The sequence below is a fragment of the Anopheles bellator genome, chromosome X, assembly GCF_943735745.2.
Source record: "Anopheles bellator chromosome X, idAnoBellAS_SP24_06.2, whole genome shotgun sequence".
Classification (NCBI taxonomy): Eukaryota; Metazoa; Arthropoda; class Insecta; order Diptera; family Culicidae; genus Anopheles; species Anopheles bellator.
In genome coordinates this window covers 5,550,719-5,571,028 of record NC_071287.1, presented here as the reverse complement: position 1 = coordinate 5,571,028, position 20,310 = coordinate 5,550,719, and the positions used below count along the sequence as shown (strand labels likewise).

The 20,310-nt window shown below is 47.5% G+C and overlaps 2 protein-coding genes across 4 annotated transcripts; one reads left to right on the top strand and one right to left on the bottom strand.

Annotated features, from left to right (window-relative positions):
* The first annotated feature begins 5,584 nt into the window (after nucleotides 1-5,584).
* Nucleotides 5,585-15,496, top strand: LOC131214006 (probable phosphorylase b kinase regulatory subunit alpha). Of its 3 annotated transcripts, none has more exons than XM_058208301.1 (11): nucleotides 5,585-5,821; nucleotides 5,898-6,092; nucleotides 6,206-7,321; nucleotides 7,406-7,729; nucleotides 10,224-10,371; nucleotides 11,504-11,668; nucleotides 11,759-11,926; nucleotides 11,983-12,237; nucleotides 12,305-12,478; nucleotides 13,470-13,642; nucleotides 13,726-15,496. In XM_058208301.1, exons 2-11 carry the CDS (start codon nucleotides 5,964-5,966, stop codon nucleotides 14,770-14,772), a joined length of 3,699 nt encoding a protein of 1,232 aa, XP_058064284.1. In that variant the 5' UTR covers nucleotides 5,585-5,821; nucleotides 5,898-5,963; the 3' UTR covers nucleotides 14,773-15,496. The 3 variants fall into 3 exon arrangements, with proteins under 3 accessions (XP_058064284.1, XP_058064286.1, XP_058064283.1); XM_058208303.1 differs by lacking the exon at nucleotides 10,224-10,371 and adding an exon at nucleotides 8,405-8,552; XM_058208300.1 differs by lacking the exon at nucleotides 10,224-10,371 and adding an exon at nucleotides 8,405-8,552 and having other exon boundaries at nucleotides 13,431-13,642.
* A 578-nt stretch (nucleotides 15,497-16,074) lies between these two features.
* Nucleotides 16,075-19,329, bottom strand: LOC131213368 (uncharacterized). The gene is made up of 4 exons (XM_058207398.1): nucleotides 19,089-19,329; nucleotides 16,928-19,027; nucleotides 16,646-16,824; nucleotides 16,075-16,542 (listed from the first exon to the last, which is right to left on the bottom strand). The coding sequence occupies exons 1-4, from the start codon at nucleotides 19,204-19,206 to the stop codon at nucleotides 16,162-16,164; spliced, it is 2,778 nt and encodes a 925-aa protein (XP_058063381.1). The 5' UTR covers nucleotides 19,207-19,329; the 3' UTR covers nucleotides 16,075-16,161.
* Nucleotides 19,330-20,310: the final 981 nt, after the last annotated feature.

The window sequence follows — 20,310 nt, the reverse complement described above, 5'->3', positions numbered from 1 at the left end:
CGGGTGACCCACCGTCATCGAGAGAACCAAAACCTGGCACAACCAACCGGCACGGTCACCTTGCCGGCCGCGAACCACATTCGTAGGGTTTCTTCGCGCGCGCCCGCGCGCGGTGACGTTGTTCGGGGCACACACCGGACGGGTGGGGGGGGCTTAGTGATGATGTGCAGGAGTGTGGCGGCTCTCGGATAACCCGGCATCGGCGAGTGGACGGCACACAGTTCGCGCGATCTCGATCGGATTGTTGGACCGGCATCGGCATTTTGGCTTCTCTCTCCATCGTTTTCTCTACCACCCCCCCGACCGCCCACCCACCGGTGCATCTCTTTCACTCTCTCTCTCTCTCCTGTTCGGTCTGGTCTTTTGTCACGTTCTTGTCTGCGCTTCAAAGCGGCAATCCTTCGCCGTCGCCCTGAGCCCTTTTCGCCGGTTTCTTCCTCATCTTGGGCCCGACCGTTTATTTGCTTCGTTTGTTCTCCGTGTGTGTGTGTGTGTGTGTGTGTGTGTGTGTCCTTCGACGGTGGTCGACTCACGCGCGTCCGCTTCGCGTCGTCGGGGGTGCCGGTGACTGCAAAAACAATGTGAAATTCGTTCCGTTCCGTTTTTGCGTTAAATCGGCTCGAGTTTTGCAGCTTTGAAGACTGGATCGGAAGGATCGTTTCGCATGCCCCCGAAGTGTTCAACCGATAGCAGTTAAGCGTCGGTGTGTGTGCTGGTTGGTGGGTGCGTGGGCCTAGAGCAACGCAGTCAGGGCCGCTCCGGTTGGATCTATTTTTGTACGGAACTCGGGCTCATGGCTTCCGTTGCGAGCAACAACGCCCGTGTTCGCCCGGTATCGAGAGGGTCCCGCAATTTAGAGGATGCAATGCGAAGTGGAAGCGGAACAGAAGAGGAAGAGGGCAAAACGAAGTCCAGCGGCGTCGTGGTTCGGAGACCGCCGCATACGAACTTCGCGGCTTCTCAGCATCCGCCAGCGCTGAGTGCCGCTGAATCTTTCGCCGAGAATCTTCGTCAACAACCCATTCTCTCCCTCTCTCTCTCTCTCTTTGGCTTTCTCTCTGTCTCTCTCTCTCTCTCTCTGTCTCTCTCTTTCACTGGTGCCCTCCTTTAACTGCACTTGTATCAATGCGCGATAATTTTACAATTCAATTTGAACTGGCTTAGCTGCTGCTGTTGCTGCTGCGACTTTGTAAACGTATCACCGCGCCTCCTTCCCACCCTTCTCGTTAAATTGGTTCTGATCTGAGACGGCAATGGGGCGATGGGATAATGAAACGATCACCGACAGCAACACAGCCCGACGACGACACGGACCCAACCACCCAAATAGTGGATGGCGAAAGTCGTGCCCCCAACCCGGCGGGTGTATGTGTGTGTGTCTGTGTGCCAGTGGTGTTGTCGGAGATCCAGCAAACTAAACATCGGGAGGCTCAGGACAGAAACGGTAGGCGTTCATCACGTTTTGCGATGTGAACGTTGTTGGTGAGCTGTTTTTTTTGGTGCGTGATTCTTTAGGCCAATGTCTGCGTATGAAATGGCAAAACGTGGAATGCCAATTGCCACGTGGAGTTGAATGTCTACAATTGGCGTATTGAGACGATACCGAGGGATACAAATCATCAAGACCATGTATTCCAACAATCCAGATTATTCACAAACAAGAAAGTTCTTGATTTAACGTATGAGATCAGATAGTGCAACGAAAGATTCCGAAACGGCCCGATAATTAATGAATAGGCTAGACTTAGAAAACACTAGAAATTTGTTCGAATACAAGCACCAGCGCCAGGTTTGGTGTGATTTTTATCCTTAGAATTCTTCCTTGGAAGATTTCTCAACTCTAGCGTACAATGGACTAGCGTGGCATGGAGCCAATTCTGCCGCTATTTCGACAGGAGAACGTTTTAAACATAAATGTGTTCAACGTTCGATTTCAGCTACTACTTTTGCTACTGGTAAAATTGTACGAATGAGGATGCCGCGATACCCTCAATCGGCAAACCATTTTATCATGTGCAACGGCCAATTGGTGTCCAATCCTGAATCGTGTCGATTTCTTAAACTGGGCTGGACCTTCCAAATTAGTCCATTTGATTCGTGTGGGCATTTGTTTCCGCAGACACATCAAAACACACATGTAATTCACGCTTCGATATATTGAGGATCTAGTTCTAATGAACCGAAAAAAAGCCCAACCAACCGACACTATTGGATGCCTTTTTTGCCATCAGTTGTGATAATCAACCCAAAACCATCGCTTACTAATGATTGTTTTTAAGGGTTTTCCATGGGTTGCTATAGTTTCTTTCAGAGTACATACCGACGATCAGAAGACCCCTACGCCCCTGTTGTTCTACTTTAGAAATTCCGTTTTTCTTAATGCGCCCTTGGCAAATGACGGAGATCTATTGGAGTTTGGTGTCAAACAAAGCTAATGCCATCGGAACACACCTGACGGCCGGAAACGGCCGGAATAACTAGTTTTAATACCTGTCAGAAGCGTTTGGGCAAGATAAGAAATCGCATGGGGAAACGCCTGAAACAACTGCGGCGTATCGGACGTGAGACCAAGGCACCGATACCAGCGGACCTAAGCGCAGCGGGCGGGCAATCGTTGGTACAACTCCATCGCCATCCCTTCGCCCGAAGAGCTGAAAGGGCTGACAATTCGCTTACAGTAAGCTAAAGTAAAACGACACAAAAAATGAAACACAAGAAAAACTTATAAAAACAAACAGCAACATCGACCATCAGGCGGCCCAGGAGGATCGATAGGCGGGAAAGAGACTGGGATGGGAACAAGGGAAGAGTCGGGGCCAGGTTGGGGCCAGTGGTTGCTCAAGCAACCCGTTTTCGGCGGCTTTTTCCTTTCAGCAGGACGATTGCAGGACTGAAAACGGGAAACAACAACCAAACCAGGTGAGGGAAGGAGACAAACAAACAAGAGCACAACACAGCAAACAAGGAAAGAAAGAAAGAGGGAGACAGGGATCGGGATCGCTGGAACGTGGATAGTAACCGGGGACGAAACTCCCGAACAACCAACCGACACGGCCGAATAATCAGCCAAACCGTCCATGCTAACGAGATAATTACTCATTTAGCCCGGGCTTGGTCTGAAAACTCAACAAGGCCTACACCGGGCGATGGTTTTTTGCCGTGAGGAGTGAGCGGCGGGCAGAACAGGAGGATGCAGAACAGTGGGTGGTATGGCCACACACACCGGTGGGCCTCGGGCTGCTTTGCGGCTACGTTGCATCGTCCGGTGAGTCCGCTTGCCGACGACGACGTTGGTGCAAAACTCGCAGAGGCTACATCTTTTTTATTCCCCAACGAGGGCCGGGCCAGTAGAGATGTGTACACTTCAGCCTAGGGTCCGATTCTGCGTTCCCTGCGATCATTAGGCTGCAGAGCGATTGGGCCAATTCAGTGCACTGAGAGCAGTCCCGGTCTGTGGATGAGCTAAATAATCCGGACAACTGGGTCTGGGATCGAACTGAACCGTCTTTCGCCTAGAAACAGATTAAGCGGTGCAACGAAACGGGCAGCGGACGAGCCATAAACATTATTGGTGTGGAGATAGTAATTACTGCTGCTTCACTTTCAGATACTGTCCCTGCGGTTGATATAAGTTGAACGGTGACCGAACCATGGAAAAAAGGAATAGCAGAGCCATGAAAGCCTCTGCTATTATTTGAGGTTACTTCAGGACTTTAGGGTGAATTGAAAAAGCTATCGAATCGTCCTTTGAGAATCCTACTCATCGTACCTCATTCATACCAACTCAATCAGAATTCAGAATGATACTAACCATGTAATTTTGTTTGTGAAAAACAAGGTACAAATGAAGGCACAGCGCTGGTAGTTACTACGAGAACGTTCTTTGGCTGCTTGATCCTTCACATAGCGGCAGGTGCGTTTAGGTGCAGTTTCACTAGCACTAAAGACCTTAGAGCTCTCAGCCAGTTCCCGACCAAGTATTGCGTAGGCTTAGTTCTACTTAGTGCCCTATTATGAAATTCGAAGCAAGCCCCCCTATTATGAAACCCGAATCGAGAACTCGATCGTTCTCGATCTCGAGTGAACACAGTAAGAGAGAATGCAGCGTGCAGCAAGAGAGAAGTCAGAAGGAGAAAGCTATAGCAAAATTAACTCAAATCACCGTTCAAGTTTTCGATTCGATTTTCATAATAGGACCGTTAGTGTTTTGCTTTTCTCGGCTTCGGAATAATTTCTAACGTATGTTTCAGAAGTAAGCATAACGCCTCGTCCACACTATGAGTTTTTTCTACACATTTTTTGCTATGCTCTAGCACACTCCACACTAGCAGCTTTTGCGCGAAAAATCCGTAAGCTCCAGTGCGTTAAATTTTATTGTGAATGACAGTTCGTTTGTTCTTCCTTTGATTTTTCAGTTTCCTTTCCTTCTCCTTCTATTGGCATCATTGTCAAAATCTGATCCGCTGTCGAAAAACTAGCCAACTAACCACTAGTCAAATTAAAAAAAAAATTCCGAATCGGGAAAATAAACGATAAACATAAGGAACTCAAAAGCAACTCAAAGTAACTCACGGCACTCTAGATAAAAAATCAGAAGTTTGTAGGCCTACCATACAGTTTTGCCTAGTTTCTCATAATGTGGACAACGGGTAACAAATGTTTTTTTTCCCAATGGGTTTCTTTTTCTTTTCTGATGGCCTCTTGGGAGCCATTTCGCGCTTTGCGAATATTCGATATTTTGGCCTAAGTTCATTCAGCGCCCCTGGTAGTCAAAAATGCGGGTCGTATGTATTATCGGGCCGTAAACATTAAACCGCGTTTTGGCGGCCAGGTGGCGCGCTACCGAAAGAGACAACCGACGTTCGAAATTTTGCATGCAACTTGCTTCCGCCACTGGCTGAAAGTTCTCTGCCAAAGGCCTTTATTGCCCGGTCTACACGCTATGATTTGTCTGTGCGATTTGTCGTAGCGACAAATCGCAGGGTGTAGACTGGCCTTAAAGGCCTTTGGCAAAGAACTTTCGGCCAGTGGCGGAAGCAAGTTGGATGCAAGACTTCGGAATTCGATCGTCCCGTTCGGTAAGGCCACATGGCCAAAACCGGAGTCACCGCTCACCAAACTTCAAAACGTCATGTCAGCGATATCGCAGTGAGCTCCGTTTGTTTTGGTTTTTGATCGCGGAGCACTGATTTTATTCGCTGTTTACACTATCGACACTTCGATACATCTTTCGGGGCAGAAGGCCCTGCTGTGGTACGTGTTGCGGCTAAAACTAGACACCTTCTCAAGGTATCGCACCAATTGCAATGCGCTAATCCACAGTACGACGTTCTGGTTTCTGAGACAAGCGCAAATTTCCATCAGCCTTCAGTTATTGCGCGTAAGCAAACCAACATTGACGAGCCCGACATTGGCCGTCCGGTAACGTCGATCTCTTTCGCGCTCACGCTTGGTCCGGTGCTGGTGGCGTCGTCTCGCTCACGCTGCCGCCGCCAGGTGGACTGAGCAACGATTACGGGTAGCTGATTGAATTGACATTCATGTGACATTCGCGGCACTGTGCGAAATCGACGGACGGACGGAAGCTCCACGATACTCCTTGTGCTCGGTGTTGTTCGAGAGCACGCGCCCTAAAAAGTAAATTCTTCGCGACGAACGCTGAACCTGTTTCAAGTGCATCAAAAATTGATCCTCAGCTCAGCTCACGATCAGCCTCCGCACTCAACAAGGCGCCTGCCAGTAACGCAATCAACTCCGCGGGGCACCAGAGTTCAGGTGTACTCGGTTGACAGTGGTAGGGGCAAGTGGGCTAGCAATCGAGGTAAGTACGAGAGGTTACACGGACCCAGTAGAAAGCGATGCGCAAAGCACGACACGGCCACATACTCTCTCCACAGTTCGCAGGCTATCGAGGGTCGGGTCCGGAGTTGTAAACGAGTAACGAGCTACCGTGCCGAAGAACAATGCGTAGCCGAAGCAATTCCGGCGTCCGGCTGGACTACTACCAGCGGATCGTGCACCGTTTGATTATGCGCCACCAGCAACCGGTGACGGGGTTGTTTCCGGCTAGCCCACAGACGCAGCACGCCTGGGTAAGTCGTATCCGTTGCCTCCGTCGGGCAACGTTCTCTGGCCCATTGTGATCAGCAGTAACTGGTCACTCAATCGTTTCGCCAAACTGAATCCTTCTTCCTGCCCGCCATAGATTCGGGACAACGTGTACTGCATATTGGCAGTATGGGGCTTGTCGATGGCGTACAAAAAGATTGCCGATCAGGACGAAGACCGTGCAAAGGCGTATGAGCTCGAACAGTGCTGCGTGAAGTTGATGCGTGGCCTGCTTATGGCGATGATGAACCAGAAGGAGAAAGTGGAGCGCTTCAAGACGTCGCAGAATCCGCTCGACTCGCTTCACGCTAAGTACTCGAGCCGCAACGGGCAGATCGTGGTCGGGGATAGCGAGTGGGGTCACCTGCAAATCGATGCCATCTCGCTGTACCTGCTCATTCTGGCCCAAATGACCGCCTCTGGGCTGCAGATCGTCTTCTCACTGGACGAGGTAGCCTTCATCCAGAACCTCGTGTTCTACATCGAGTCCGCCTACTGCATCCCGGACTACGGCATCTGGGAGCGGGGCGATAAGTCGAACCACGGGCAGCCGGAGCTAAACGCCAGCTCGATCGGTATGGCGAAGGCGGCCCTTGAAGCAATGAACGAGCTCGATCTATTCGGCGCTCGCGGTGGCTCCGGCTCGGTTATCCACGTGCTGGCGGACGAGGCGCACAAGTGCCAAGCGGTGCTGCAGTCAATGTTGCCACGCGAATCGAACAGTAAGGAGCTCGATGCAGGGCTGCTGTCGGTGGTCGGGTTCCCGGCATTCGCCTGCGACGATCCGCAGCTGATCGAGACGACACAGGATGCGATTATAACGCGGCTACAGGGTCGGTACGGGTGTAAGCGTTTTCTACGAGACGGCTACAAAACGCCGAAGGAGGACAACACCAGGCTGTACTACGAACGCTGGGAACTGCGCATGTTCGAGAAGATCGAGTGCGAGTGGCCACTCTTTTTCTGCTACCTTATCCTGAATAAGGCGTTCCAGAGCGACAAGCAGGCGGTGGTAGAGTACTCGCAGAAGCTGGAGGATATCCTCGTAAAAACGGACGAGGGCATGAAGCTGGTTCCGGAGCTGTACGCGGTACCGGAGGAAGGAGTGGCGGCCGAGTACCGCGCTTCCGGCAGCCAACAGCGCGTGGTCGTCGGCCGCTGCCCGTTTCTTTGGGGTCAGTCGCTCTACATTCTCGGCAAACTGCTGCAAGAGGTACGGTAGGGCCGCCTCGAATCTCAATCTACGCTACGGTAACAATTGAACAATTTTGCTCCTGGTCCTGTTCCGTCCTCACAGGGATTTCTGGCCGTCGGCGAACTAGATCCGCTGAACCGGCGCTTAGGTGCTCAGAAGAAACCGGACGTCGTGGTGCAGGTGGTGATTCTGGCAGAGGACAATGACATTCGCGATAAGCTGGCCGAGCATGGCATCCTGGTCCAGACGATAGCGGACGTGGCCCCGATTGAAGTACAACCGGCCCGTGTGCTCAGTCACCTATACACGTATCTTGGACGTAACAAGAAACTAGGACTGTCCGGCCGTAAGTCGCGTGACGTTGGCATCCTCAGCACCAGCAAGCTGTACTCACTCAAGGACCGAATCTTTGCCTTCACGCCACAGGTATGTCAGTGGCTGGCTGCCCACAGCTGTCGTTTTTTGCGGCCAGTTTGTTTCTGTTTCTCGTTTTAGCGCCCCAACCCCAGGCAATGCCGAACAATATAAGCGCAGTGCGCTTTCGGTTTGCTGTTCAATGCCAACCAACGGAATTGGTCTGTCTCAGTGTGTCAGGGGCAGAAGCTAGAAAGCCGAAAAGTGCTGAAGTGTCTCGAAGCGGGATCTTTCACTTGAAGTTCTTCTGCATTCGTCGAACTTCTACGAATGTGGATGAATACACAGACACAAACAACCATTTACCCGACAACAAATCCAAACACAAAGGCTTCGGAATAGTTTTTGATTTAGCTTATTAGAGGTGTTTGCTTATTTCTCCCTCTCCCTACTCTCTGTCTCTGTTGGTCTCTCAGCCCCGATGTCACCCTCTACAACAATGACAAGATTATTTCATCCTTTCGGCTTATCTTGAACACTTACTTGATCCGTTCCACTCAGGAAAAATGCAACGATTTTTAAATAATAAACATATCTATTATCTTAGCAACACCGCACCATCTTTCCGCGTCACACTTCGCAGAAGTATATTTATGTTTGTTCTGTTATTTTTTACCTTCTCGTTTATCCCCTACCGACACGAACCGATCGACTGACTTCCCAACTCATGGACGCGTCTGTCACTAGTTTTCTGATGTGAATCGATTTTACATCGCCTCAGACAACGAGCTTATTATCGACCTCCTTAAGGGGGAGATTAACTTCCTGAAGTCGGCATGGCAGAACCTCCTCGGCCGGCCACTGCTAACGCTGATGCTGAAAACGGTGCACCTAGGTCGGTTTGCTCTCTGTCTGTTTTCTATTTTGTTTTACATAGGCGTAGTTTCTTTTGGCTCCCGTTGCAAATCTTCCCCCCTCCCCAAAACTTGTTTTTGCTTACTACTTCCAATATCCTTTTTGGGGGTTTGCCTGCACGCCCCGTTGCTGTCTGTTTACCCTTTCCAACTTTAATAATATTTCTGTCATCCGAAACGAAATCATCAGTCGTTCATCTCCGCTGTGCGGAATACGGTCCTGTAGATAGATTCGAATTTTGTTTCTTATCAGCAACCCTTTTGCCGTAGTATTATTACCTCTGCTGTGTTATGGTTTTCGGATTATCATTTTTTATTACTTGCTGTAACTGTTTTGAGTGGTTTGGTTTTATCTCACGTGTCATCTATTATTTTGTTATATTGTGAACAACCCCTCACCCCGCCAATTCATCTTTGCACCACGCCCCGAGACCATGTTGCGTCCACTATCGTAGGGGAAGTGTGTAATTTATGTTGTACTGCTTTTTGTTGTAAGTTATCGTTTCACTGCGGCTGATTCGGTGCGCGCGAATCAACACTCTGGTTTCCTACCGTAAGCTATTCCTTTCTTTGTTAGCTGTGCTGCATCGCAGTGGTGTAAAAAATGCTGCCGTGTCCCTTCCCGGTTCTTTTAAGGTGCACTTATCACTTTCCGGTGTGGGTATGGCAAGATGCACTTATTACTTTCTGCTTGAAAGCAATGCTATAATGTACATTCTCAGTCGGCCTTTATTTTAAAATTTCATTGTTTCTTTCGGTTCTATTGACCTTTGCTGTACCTTGGACATTCTTACACAAACAATTTCAACACTCTTATATATAGATCACATCTTTACAACCCAATAATGAACGAATTAGTGGAGTTCTATGGTTTGGTATTGGCTTCAACTTTGAAAGTTCAACTATCGCCGGTGAAAATTTCAAATGAAATTATTAACTCTTGTCACGAATGATTGGTTTATATTTGAAAATAATTGGCAAATATTTTCTCTCTTTCTTTCTTCTCTTCTCTTTTCCTCTGCTTTTTCTACGTTTTTGCTACTATATCGCCGCATATCTCTCTCGCGTGTGCGCGTTTATAAAAACCATCAAAATGGTCAACGGAAACGTAAATGATTGGTCCTATCGAAAATTTATATTATTGTTTGTTTGCGTTTTACACCGACCAACTTTCAACCGTGACCGATGGGTCGACGACTTTTATACACATTTGTGCAACTTGCTCTTTTCACTGTAATCGGCCAAACTCATTTGTTGGTACCACCAAAACACTCACACTATTATCGTTTATCCACAATCATATGGGTTGTTTGGGATTTGATAATAATGTATTGAATCTGACTCCTCGATATCCATGACCACTGCAATGCCTCGGGTGCGGATCCTGGTTGCTGGTCATGTCCTTCGATCACGCATCTTATCACGTGCTCAACGTGCTGTTCAAACATGTGCGTCCCTCCTACTGCTCCAATTGGCAACATCATAAAAACGGTGGCTGTGAAACCGTGCGCAATTCCATGGTGACGCGTGCAACGCACTCGAACTCAACCTCCCACCCCAACGCCAACACACAATCACACACACCCGAATCATCGACTCGGTCCTCATCCACGACACCCATGGCGTATTCGCCATTTGGTTCGGGTTGGTAGATATTCGATCATGACGAGTACTATACATCACGCGATCCCGCCCTGTTGGCGAGCAATTTCACGGACATACTAGCATTTCTGAGTTATAGCTGGCGCCATCTGCTAGGGCGGCCCACGATCACACTGATGGCTACTCATTGGCTTCTAGGTAATTATGCTCTATTCACGTCGGTTCACTCTTTCGTACCATATTGTACTACTCATGGTTATAGATGTCATTGTTCCCAGAAAACGAAAGTTGTATAAGAGTCACCAAAGCCACCACATGCCACCCATCTGGACAACTGGTCGTATTTTGATATATCGTAGAGACTATCTAAGACGCGCATATTGAATCGAACTTCACGTAGTTACGATGCGTATAATAGTTGATCCATGATCATCATTCCATAATGTTATGCTGCGCGTTATTTTGGTTATAGGTAATACGCTACAGATCTTATGTATCGAAGTCGGGCATTAATATCAGGCTCAGTTATATCCTACAGCTTTAACTCCTTGCATTCAGCCGATGCGCTGGGCTGTCGGCCTACTCGGTGACAGAAGATCTTTGTGACAGGATGCTTATTGTTTGTGCAAAATGCGCAAATGAGTTCAAATGGTTTTAAAGATTTCCCAGCTATAGGCGCCATAAGTGCGACGATGATCAATCTTTAGATTATGTAGTCGTTCTAAATTTTGCTTACTTCATTGATTCATGACATGTTGGGTTTGTCCTGCAACTTTTGTATTCCATTGTAATGTTTCCTCTTTTTGTTCAAATTTCTAGTAGGATTAATATGCTGATTGTGTATCGTGTTGTTACACATTCAATTAGACTGCTACTAAAGTCCTTCTAATGCTTGTAGTTCATCCCTGTACATCGAGTATTAACTATTAGTCTTTCTTTTAACATTGTTCGTGTACTATGTAATTACCATTAATACGGGCGCCATTCTTCTGTGGAGCAGTAAAACTATGTTTTTGGTCTACATCTCTTATACGGCTACACTGTTTCACGCAGTATAGTTGTACGAAATAGGTAATGCGTTAGTATAAAGTAACTAATCCCTTTTCGGATGAAATATTTTTATCTTCAATGAAAAGTAACTGCTTTTCGAAAGCATGTCCAAAATCTGTATTTTAACACCATAGCTAGTTGAAGATGTTTCTCATTTTTTCATTTCCCCCCTTCCTGCCTTCTTTCCCACGCAACCACCGCCACGTACCGTGCGTGGCTACTGGCGTTGCTTTTCCATTCTTTTTCGGTTTACTTTGCTTTTCTTTGCAACCATCATCAGACAACAACAAGGTTCCGCTAGCTATGATACAGACGATGAAGAAGCTGAAATCCGGCTACATCAGCGGCACCCGAGTGATCTTGGGTAACCTGGGTGACTTTATCAACACGTCTGCCATTACAGACCTTAGCTTTCTCGGTAGCCAAGAAGACGGCTATCCAGATAGTGAGTATGACTAGTTCAAATGGTTGCTACCACGGCAGTGGCTGATCGTTTCGAATTTTGTTTGTACGTTTATCACACCTTTCATCACAGAATTGAACCCGGCCGTGCAGGCGTACCTGGATGAGCATCTTCTACGCTCGTTCAGCCATCGAGCATCGACAACGTCTATTAGGTCTTCCGGTTTGCGCCCGAAGAACCTGCGCCGCCGGATGTCCGTGAAAGGAGCTATCAAGAAGACGCGCTCGATCAACGTTGACTGTGCGTATGGCTCTGGTCGTGATGATGAATTCGAACTGAAGGTTCCATTTTTGCAGCGGAAACACTCGGTATGGAGGGCAATGTTACCGAGCGACGCTTATCGCACGTCACGCCACAGTGGCTTGAGCCGAATCAATCTGCAGTTGCTTCCAGCGGGTTAATGACAGCCACACAGCCCGCTTCACGCGATCCTTCGCTGAATCCGCCGGTTACTGTGCCTGCACCCACCGCCCAGTCGCGGTTCGTCGATCGTGTCTCCCTAGACGACGACGACAAGAAGCTGCACATTCAAACGTCAGCAACAGCTGCTAGTAAGCTTTCCAGGAATCGCCTACGAAGTCAATGGTTCAATGGTCAACGATATGTTCGCATTTACAGTGCCAAAGATACATATTCAGCCGCTTCCCCGACACCGACCGACAACAGAGACGAATTTCGAGAACACCGAAGTGGAGGAGCTGATTGCAATGTTGCGTGAAACGGAGAGTCTCGAAGAACAGGGCGACATCTTGCAACACCTGGTCGACACACAGGGGCTTGACTTCAATACCGGTACGTTACGCATGGGTCTACGTTGGCTCTGTTGGGTGTGTGTTTGTGTGTGATTCTCGTCAGGGATTGCACATTGTACGGTGAACACTGCATGTATAAGGCAACCAGTATACTCTGTTCGTTTCTATGGCTTGTTTTGTGTACTTTGTTTATGAGCTGATTAATTGAGCTTAAGATACAGACTCTTGTAGAGTCCTTTTTTGTGTTGACAATTTGCTTCTTTTCTTCTGAACGGGCATGAGACTACTGGTTGGGCAGCAGATTTAGCGCACCAAACGAAACGTGATCGTACACTTCCAACGTTTTTACGCTTTGACTGATATATTATAACTGTATTATGTTGGTGCATCAAGTGTGTTAGGTTAAACGGTATTGAGTTTGCGTTTTCATTTGAAAACTGTCTACGTTTTCGCATCAAGCATGGCACCATACCCGGTCTTTGTTGATTAGCTCAAGCAATAGTTATGCGTTTTTTGACAAATGCCGGATCATAATAGTAGATCCGTGCTACGGGCTTTTTTCTGCTTCGTTTGTTATTTGTCTGATAATTTCACTTTCCGTTGCATTAGACCCTACGCTGGCGTATTTCGTGTTCTGTATTACGTGATTTGTCGTCTTTCGCTATTTTTCTTATGCTATGCTTCTCACCTGCCCATTCTGCCTGCCAACACTCGCCTACTGCCTGCCTGTCTGCCATCGCGTCTGCCTGCCTTGCCACATATGCCAACAATCGGCAAATGTTGCGGTCCGCGCGTTCCCATCTCTCAACCCTGCGGCACCGTCTGCCCCTTTGCTTTGAACAACCGGTTGACACCGCTGCGTGAACCACCCACTCGCACCGTCTTGGACGTGGACTACTCCTGGACACCGTCCCTGACGCAACGAGGCATCGGACCCGGCGGTTTGTTCTCCCGCACTATTTGATGTCCCGCTTCGAGCTTTGCAACCAAAGAGTTGACCGGTGCCGTTAATGACGATTCACCTTCCCAAGGCATGCTGGAGGAGGGACGAGTCGTAACGGTGCGCGGCCTGCTGAAGGGCCTGTACGAGAAGGCGTGCCAGCAGAAGATGTGGGGACTGGTACGCCACACAGCTGGCATGCTCGGTAAACGCGTAGAGGACCTCGCAAAGGCTGTCACGGATCTGCTCGTTCGGCAGAAACAGGTACGGTACACAGAAGTGACCAACGTTATCTTCCCGCGATAGGTTAATGGAATGGATGCTGATTCTCCAATTGCCTGTTACAGGTGACGGTCGGTATGCCGCCGAACAGTGAGCACACAATTACGGCTCCGCTGCCCGAGATGGAGCTACGGCACGTGATCCATGAAGCTTACGGGGACGACGAAAGTACGGCCATGCTTTCACAAGAGCTGCTTGTCTATCTTGCGATGTTCATCCGCACTGAGCCACAGTTGTTCCATGAGATGCTACGGCTGCGCGTTGGGCTAATTATCCAGGTAATGGCCAAGGAGCTGTCGCGCACACTAAACTGCGACGGTGAACAAGCTTCGGAACACTTGCTCAACTTATCGCCGTTTGAGATGAAGAATTTGCTGCACCACATCCTCAGTGGTAAGGAGTTTGCGATCAACAGTGTCGCCCGGGGAAACATCTCGATCGTGAGCTGTAAGTCAAGTCGCGTTAGCAAGCGAAGCCAAATCGGCATAGGGGAGCCAGAGGCAGGCGGAGACAGTTCGCTGATTGACGACCGACAGGGCCAGTGGTTGCGTCGCCGCCGACTCGACGGTGCCCTCAACCGTGTACCGCGCGACTTCTACCCGCGCGTCTGGACGGTGCTGGAACGGTGCCATGGGTTGGCAATCGAAGGGCGCGTCCTACCGCAGAGCCTCACACAGGAAATGACGCCAAACGAGCTGAAATTCGCGCTTGAGGTCGAAACCGCGCTCAACACGATTCCACAACCCGAATACCGCCAGTTGGTGGTCGAAGCACTGATGGTTCTGACGCTCGTCACCGAGCACAACATCCTGGCGTCTTTGGGAGAAATAATCTACGTCGAGCATCTGGTGCACAAAGCGAACCAGCTGTTTCTCGAAGATCAGCGCAAGGTGCACGGTGATGCGATGCTGTGCTGTGCGAAGAACAAGGACATCCGCGAGACAACCACGGCTGGGTTGCTGTTGTGTGGCGGGGCCGCTTACATCTGTCAACATCTTTACGACAGTGCACCGAGCGGTAGCTACGGTACGATGACATACATGGCGCGTGCTGTCGCTTCCGTACTTGATTGTTTGCCGAAACAAGGAGACATGGATTGTACCATTTCGTAATCGGATTGGTACCGGTCGGGGAATTGTAATCAACTTACGTCAGTGCTTAAGGGAATTAGATCCTTCGTTTGGTGTTCGTTTCACCAACGATAGTAAAAGAAACATTTCTCTCGTTATCTACCGATTTTCATCCCTTTGGAATACAGGGAGAAACGCGACTCTCTTAGGTGTATTTTTAAGTTGACATAGCTATATATCGTTTTGAAGTAAGGTTTTGTTTCATAATTATGTTTATCCGGCACTTAACACCCTTCAGTTTCTTATTTGTTATATCTTATCTAAGCATCAAGTTGCTCACTTTATCACCTTGCGCGAAAATCCCTACAGTTATTTTTGCTTTCTCTCTCTATGTGTGAATTAGAACGGATTTATTGGTGATTAACAGGGAATGCTGAACTCCGATGCCACATAAAAATGTTAATGTTTTTGTGTACCAACTACAAATTCGCTATGGCTCATGACTTTACGATTTTCTTTCATCAATACGAACTTTACGTTTTCTAGTTTTCCTGCCAACTACAGGATAATGTTAAAAGATATTTAATGCAATTTATTGTGCTTAAACGAATGTTATAAAAACATATATAGTATAGGTATATAGTCATGTTGTAGGCCGCTTCTGGTGTAACGTAAAATGAATGGCATGGCAATATTGATACCATAGTCCATGTTGGCACCTTTTGGCAAAATCATCGAAATAAATAGATATACAAAGAAATCCTTATTAGCTGCGGCACTGCGTGCTGTTAATTCACTAAAATTTACTTCTAAAGTAGCTCGTCCCTTACACTCATATAAAGTCTTCTCGACAACGTAGACACGATGTTATTAATTTTTTACTTTGTTCCCGCTACGAGAGAACCTCCTGGTGCACCGCTCACCCCTCGGCACCCCTTGGCACTGGTCTCTGAGGTAAGGCCGGAAGGGCAGGAATGCGATTGTTCATCGCATTGTAACAATGTAAAATAGTAGCTATGCATATAATCTGGTCACTGTCCTTCAGTGGTCCACACTTTCGGCAAGTGGCTGATGGTGCGCAGGCGCTTACTCTACCTAGTTTTCTCGGCTTCAGGGGTGAATTCAGCAATGTTATTGACACCCCTGGTGCTTTCTCTCCTTCTCCTACGCGCCACCTTCTTTGACAGTGATCGCAGTTCCGATCTATCGAAGCGTGGCCGATAGCGTCTCTTCATCTGACGTCCATCATTTTAGCTGCCGTCGTTGGCGGCCGTTGCTTTGGATAAGGCAATTCGCCTGAAGATCTTAGACAAGCACACTTTATTTCGAAAACGGTTCGCGCATTCGATGCACGTATTCACGACAGCAGCTCCAATTTTAATCCAACAGCTCTCTGTAACGTAGTTCAGTAGCCAGCAGGATATGCTAATGCTAATGCGTATGCTGATTAAAGTAACTTTGTAGCAATTCGAGGTCAACATCGTTGTCGTTGTTGTGTATCAACCGATAAGAGGCCTGCAAATGAAGGATAAAGGCTTCAACCTGCCACACTTCGTTAGGCAGGCGCTGAAACAGATGACGCAAAGTTTTCACCCAGGCGTTGCGCTCCTCATTGGTATTGGCGGTAGGTAGCAAAATCTTCGCCAAGCCAAGTATATGGTTTGCGAGACGGTGCCCCAAACTGTTGTAGCTACTTGGCTGTTTTTCGACCAACGTGTCTATTAACGTAGCGAGGGCATCGAAAAGATGTGCTTTAAGCATGTCGTCTTGCGCCAAACCTACTGCCTCCGTCAAGGTGCATTGTGGAAGCAACTGCAAACAGAAACACGCAAACAACAAAAAGTGAAAAGAAGGATGAGTTGAGAAACATTGTTACTGTATTTCAAATCTGCACTTGATTTTGATTTTGATTCACCTGCACTAGGAATGTGGTGATGCGTTCGTCATCCACTGGAGGCCGCAGTTCATCCTGGTACATAAAGGCAGCAAACGAGAGGGACGGTGCACCCGTCGCCTTTATAACAAAATGTTTTTGAAAGTAATACTGGGTAGATAACGGTTCCACCGTCATCTTTGTCAATATCTCTCGCAGCTCTGATCAAAGTAATAGAAACATAAACACACAAGACCGTCACAAAGCTGTAGCGAAAAATCATCACAATGTAAAGCAGCAATAAAGTATAAAGATTGAATTTACCTTCGGCAGAGCTAAAACTTCGAAGGCGATCGAGCGTCGGCTCGAGTAACTCGATGATCATCGTAACAAGGTCAATTGGATCCACCGGTTGGCTGTCCTCCTCGTGGTGATACGTATGATCCACCAGATGCCTCTCCTCCTTGTGATGGTACTTATCATTACGCAGACCAGGGATTAGTTCAGCTAAACCAATTGCGATAGCCAAGTGAAATATACGATTCCCATTTGGTTTTGCTGGATTGTACACGGTCACCAGGTCCGGCCATAGATGCGCGAACCGTGTCAACAGTTTATGCAGTGCGCCGTGTTCACGATTTTTGCACGCATCTTTCACGACACGCAGTAGAAAATATTCGATGAAGTGTTCCTCATCAATCAGTTTACGTTCGTACAAACAACGAGTCATAATACAAAGTGTAGCATTCAGTCTCGAATCAAAATCATCACACAAGAGTGCCTCAGTGTATTCGGCAATATAGTATTGCGCGATCTTTCGATGCGTCGAAAAAACCATGATGGCGATATCAACATAGTATTCGCTCTGCACCCATCCCGTATTATACAACAGTCGTATGAGCGAGGAGAAGAATATGTGGGGCGATTGAAACACGAACAACCGCACAGTCTTCGGGTTCAAAAACCCGACGGGGTTCGACTGCAAGTAGTTCAGCAGAAATTCATCTATTTCGAACATAAAATTGGGCTGCTGATAGCGCACATAGTCTCTCCCGAAAGTCTTTATCATGAATTCGACGAGTTCGCCAAAACTATCCGGCCGCATTTCCGGGATAAGCTGCAGGATGAGCTTACGAAGCTTGACACGTTTGTCCGGTAACTCGTCCTCTCCATACAGATACTCGTTGGCATCGGTTTCACTCGTGTCGTATTCAATCATCATCCGGACATGGTCGCCATTCACCAACAACAAATGTCGCTCTACAAATGCCAAACACTCTACGTTACCAAACACTTGCTTTTTACGTTTCATGAATGAATTAAAGTAAAAGTACCGCTCGTCCTTCATAGCAGTACGATCGATCTTCAACATTAACAGCTTGAGATCCATTGCATTTGCCTTAAGCACAAATGGCCGATACGACATTGGTGTCATAGCTAAGTCGCCCAGCACGTAACCAATTCTATGGTTACGATATTCTTGCATAGACCACGCCTGCCAAGTGAGCCAGTAGCTAGATTCCAGGATTACCCGTGATAGATCGACCTGCTCACCGTAAAACTTGCTAAACACTTTCGTAATGAACCAGTGATGACGGCATTCATCGCTGATGCGCGAGACGTGGGCTTCCAGCGTAGTGAATGCTAAGTTGTTGATCGTCATCATCCTCTTCCGAATGGCTGATGTTAATTCTGGGGCGGTTGACCAAACTGTTATCGAGTTTCGGTTCTCCTCAAACAGATTGAACATCGCCAGCGTCTCACTATCTGGAAGAGCATCTGGTGGCTCACCCGTAAACGTCTTCAGACACGCGATAGTCATTCTCAAGAGGCGCTTCATTACATAGTAGGAGTAAAGATGCTTTCTATCAGCCGACCAATCGTTGAACTTTGACGGGTCTGGTGTATTAACAAAGTATAAGCATTCGCTTATATTTTCAACAGTACGATCAATTATTTGTTCATGGGGTTCGAATCGCCGCAAATAAATTCTGCACCAATCCCGATCGGTACGGTAGATTGCCAGATTCATCGATCGTACTAGCGCCTCAACCCGCTCGAGCTGCTTGAACGGTTTCGCGTACTTAAGACTGGTCACGGTCTGGTGGAGAAACTGCGTCGAGAACCAAAGTGGCGAGTATGATACCATTTCGTACAGGAAGCGATCAAGATTAAGGTCCCAGATGCAGTTAAGTAGTAAACACTTGCTGAGCTGTGGAGCCGTGCAGAGCAGCTGCCCAACACGCCCATCTTGGTTCAAATCGTACAGGAACGAAGCATCCGTGTTCAAAAACAGGTACATTGCGATCTTGCGGAGCTGCGCTGCATGTTGAGGAATGACTTTATTGGCCGCGTCAAGATAATTCTGCTGACGCAAGTACCGCAACAACTGGGCAACAATCTCTGTAATGTACTGTTCGTTTCCTGCGTAGAAAAAATAACACATTAATAAGGTGTGGAATTAAATTGAGTTCCTTTGTTATACCGGTATTAAAGAGGATCTTGCTGAATGAACGGACAGACCGGTTGGTGCTCCACAAAATGGCTTGTATTTGCCTCAAATCTTCACAAAACTCCATTCTGGTGGCGTTGTTGTTGTCCATATTATTAAGATTCCGAGATTCCGAAGTTAAGATTTCCGAGTGGCGCAGTACCGCAAGATTATGACGACTTCGACCCAATGTTATTCACGACACTGAACGTTTTTCCCCCCCACTTGGTGTTTTTTTTCTTTCTTTTCGCCCTGCTTTAATTTGGCGTTCACCAAGCGGAATGCTCAAAGGTGTAGGATAAAAATTTGCTTTAAACTAAACGAGAAACCACATCACAGAGGCTTCGATTATATTTAAACTATAGATAGCACGACCGATATCACTGCGTAACTTCTTACGCAGAAAAAGCAACAGCAGAGTGCAGAACGGGCCACAGATGATTTTTCCTGGAATTTCTTTTGTCCAACTGACCTCGGATTTTATTATTCTCGAAAAACGAAAAAAATGTTCGAAACACTCCTTATAACTCAGCACAACAACAGCATGTTCGAAACCCCCAGCGTCTGCGGCAGCGTCCAGAACTATACAGCTACAGCAACCAAAACAAAGTCCAATATAACAAACCAAATACCAATAGAACAAGGTCATGGTTCGACCAATCAGGGAGCAGAGTTTTTGACAACTGTTGGGATTTATTTTGTTTCAAGTTTGAAATTTATTTTCCCTTATTATTTTACGGTTTTTTCGACTTGTTTCGGTCAACATGAACTTTTTTGGGCCGACCGTAAATTTTCCGTTTGCGCTGCACCAATAACCGGTTTCTATGCGAAAAACGGTGGTTCGAACCCTGACAGTGCATCAACTTGAATGCAAAAATTTATGTTTGTGTTCGATACGGCTCTGTCCGTTCTAATAATAGTAAATAAATGATAACATAAACTCTTTGCTTGCTAGTTCTTTGCCAACTATGGCTGTATTATATTATTTAGAGCAATTTATGGGCGATTAAATGAACGTTACAGAAAAGAACTGAATACACAAGCCGCTGCTTGTGATAAGGCAATTCGTTTGAAGCTATTAGCTAAGCACACTTTATGTAATCCAGCTGTTCGCTGGTAGGTCGATGCGCCGATTCGACTCCTGCCTTCCGCCGATTGACCGTCTTGCCCCACCCTCGCTAAACAGTTGAGCCCCGCGAGAGTCATGTTGTAGAGA

What these genes read in the sequence shown, in the direction of transcription:
- LOC131214006 (XM_058208300.1), top strand. Translation starts at nt 5,964, where the DNA reads ATGCGTAGCCGAAGCAATTCCGGCGTCCGGCTGGACTACTACCAGCGG. An exon ending in GCTGAAAACGGTGCACCTAG is followed by an intron (nt 8,553 to 11,503) that starts GTCGGTTTGCTC and finishes AACCATCATCAG; the next exon opens with ACAACAACAAGGTTCCGCTA. An exon ending in GGGGCTTGACTTCAATACCG is followed by an intron (nt 12,479 to 13,430) that starts GTACGTTACGCA and finishes TTGCAACCAAAG; the next exon opens with AGTTGACCGGTGCCGTTAAT.
- LOC131213368 (XM_058207398.1), bottom strand. Translation starts at nt 19,206, where the DNA reads ATGGACAACAACAACGCCACCAGAATGGAGTTTTGTGAAGATTTGAGG. An exon ending in CAAGATCCTCTTTAATACCG is followed by an intron (nt 19,028 to 19,088) that starts GTATAACAAAGG and finishes TTTTCTACGCAG; the next exon opens with GAAACGAACAGTACATTACA. An exon ending in TCACCACATTCCTAGTGCAG is followed by an intron (nt 16,543 to 16,645) that starts GTGAATCAAAAT and finishes TTCTGTTTGCAG; the next exon opens with TTGCTTCCACAATGCACCTT.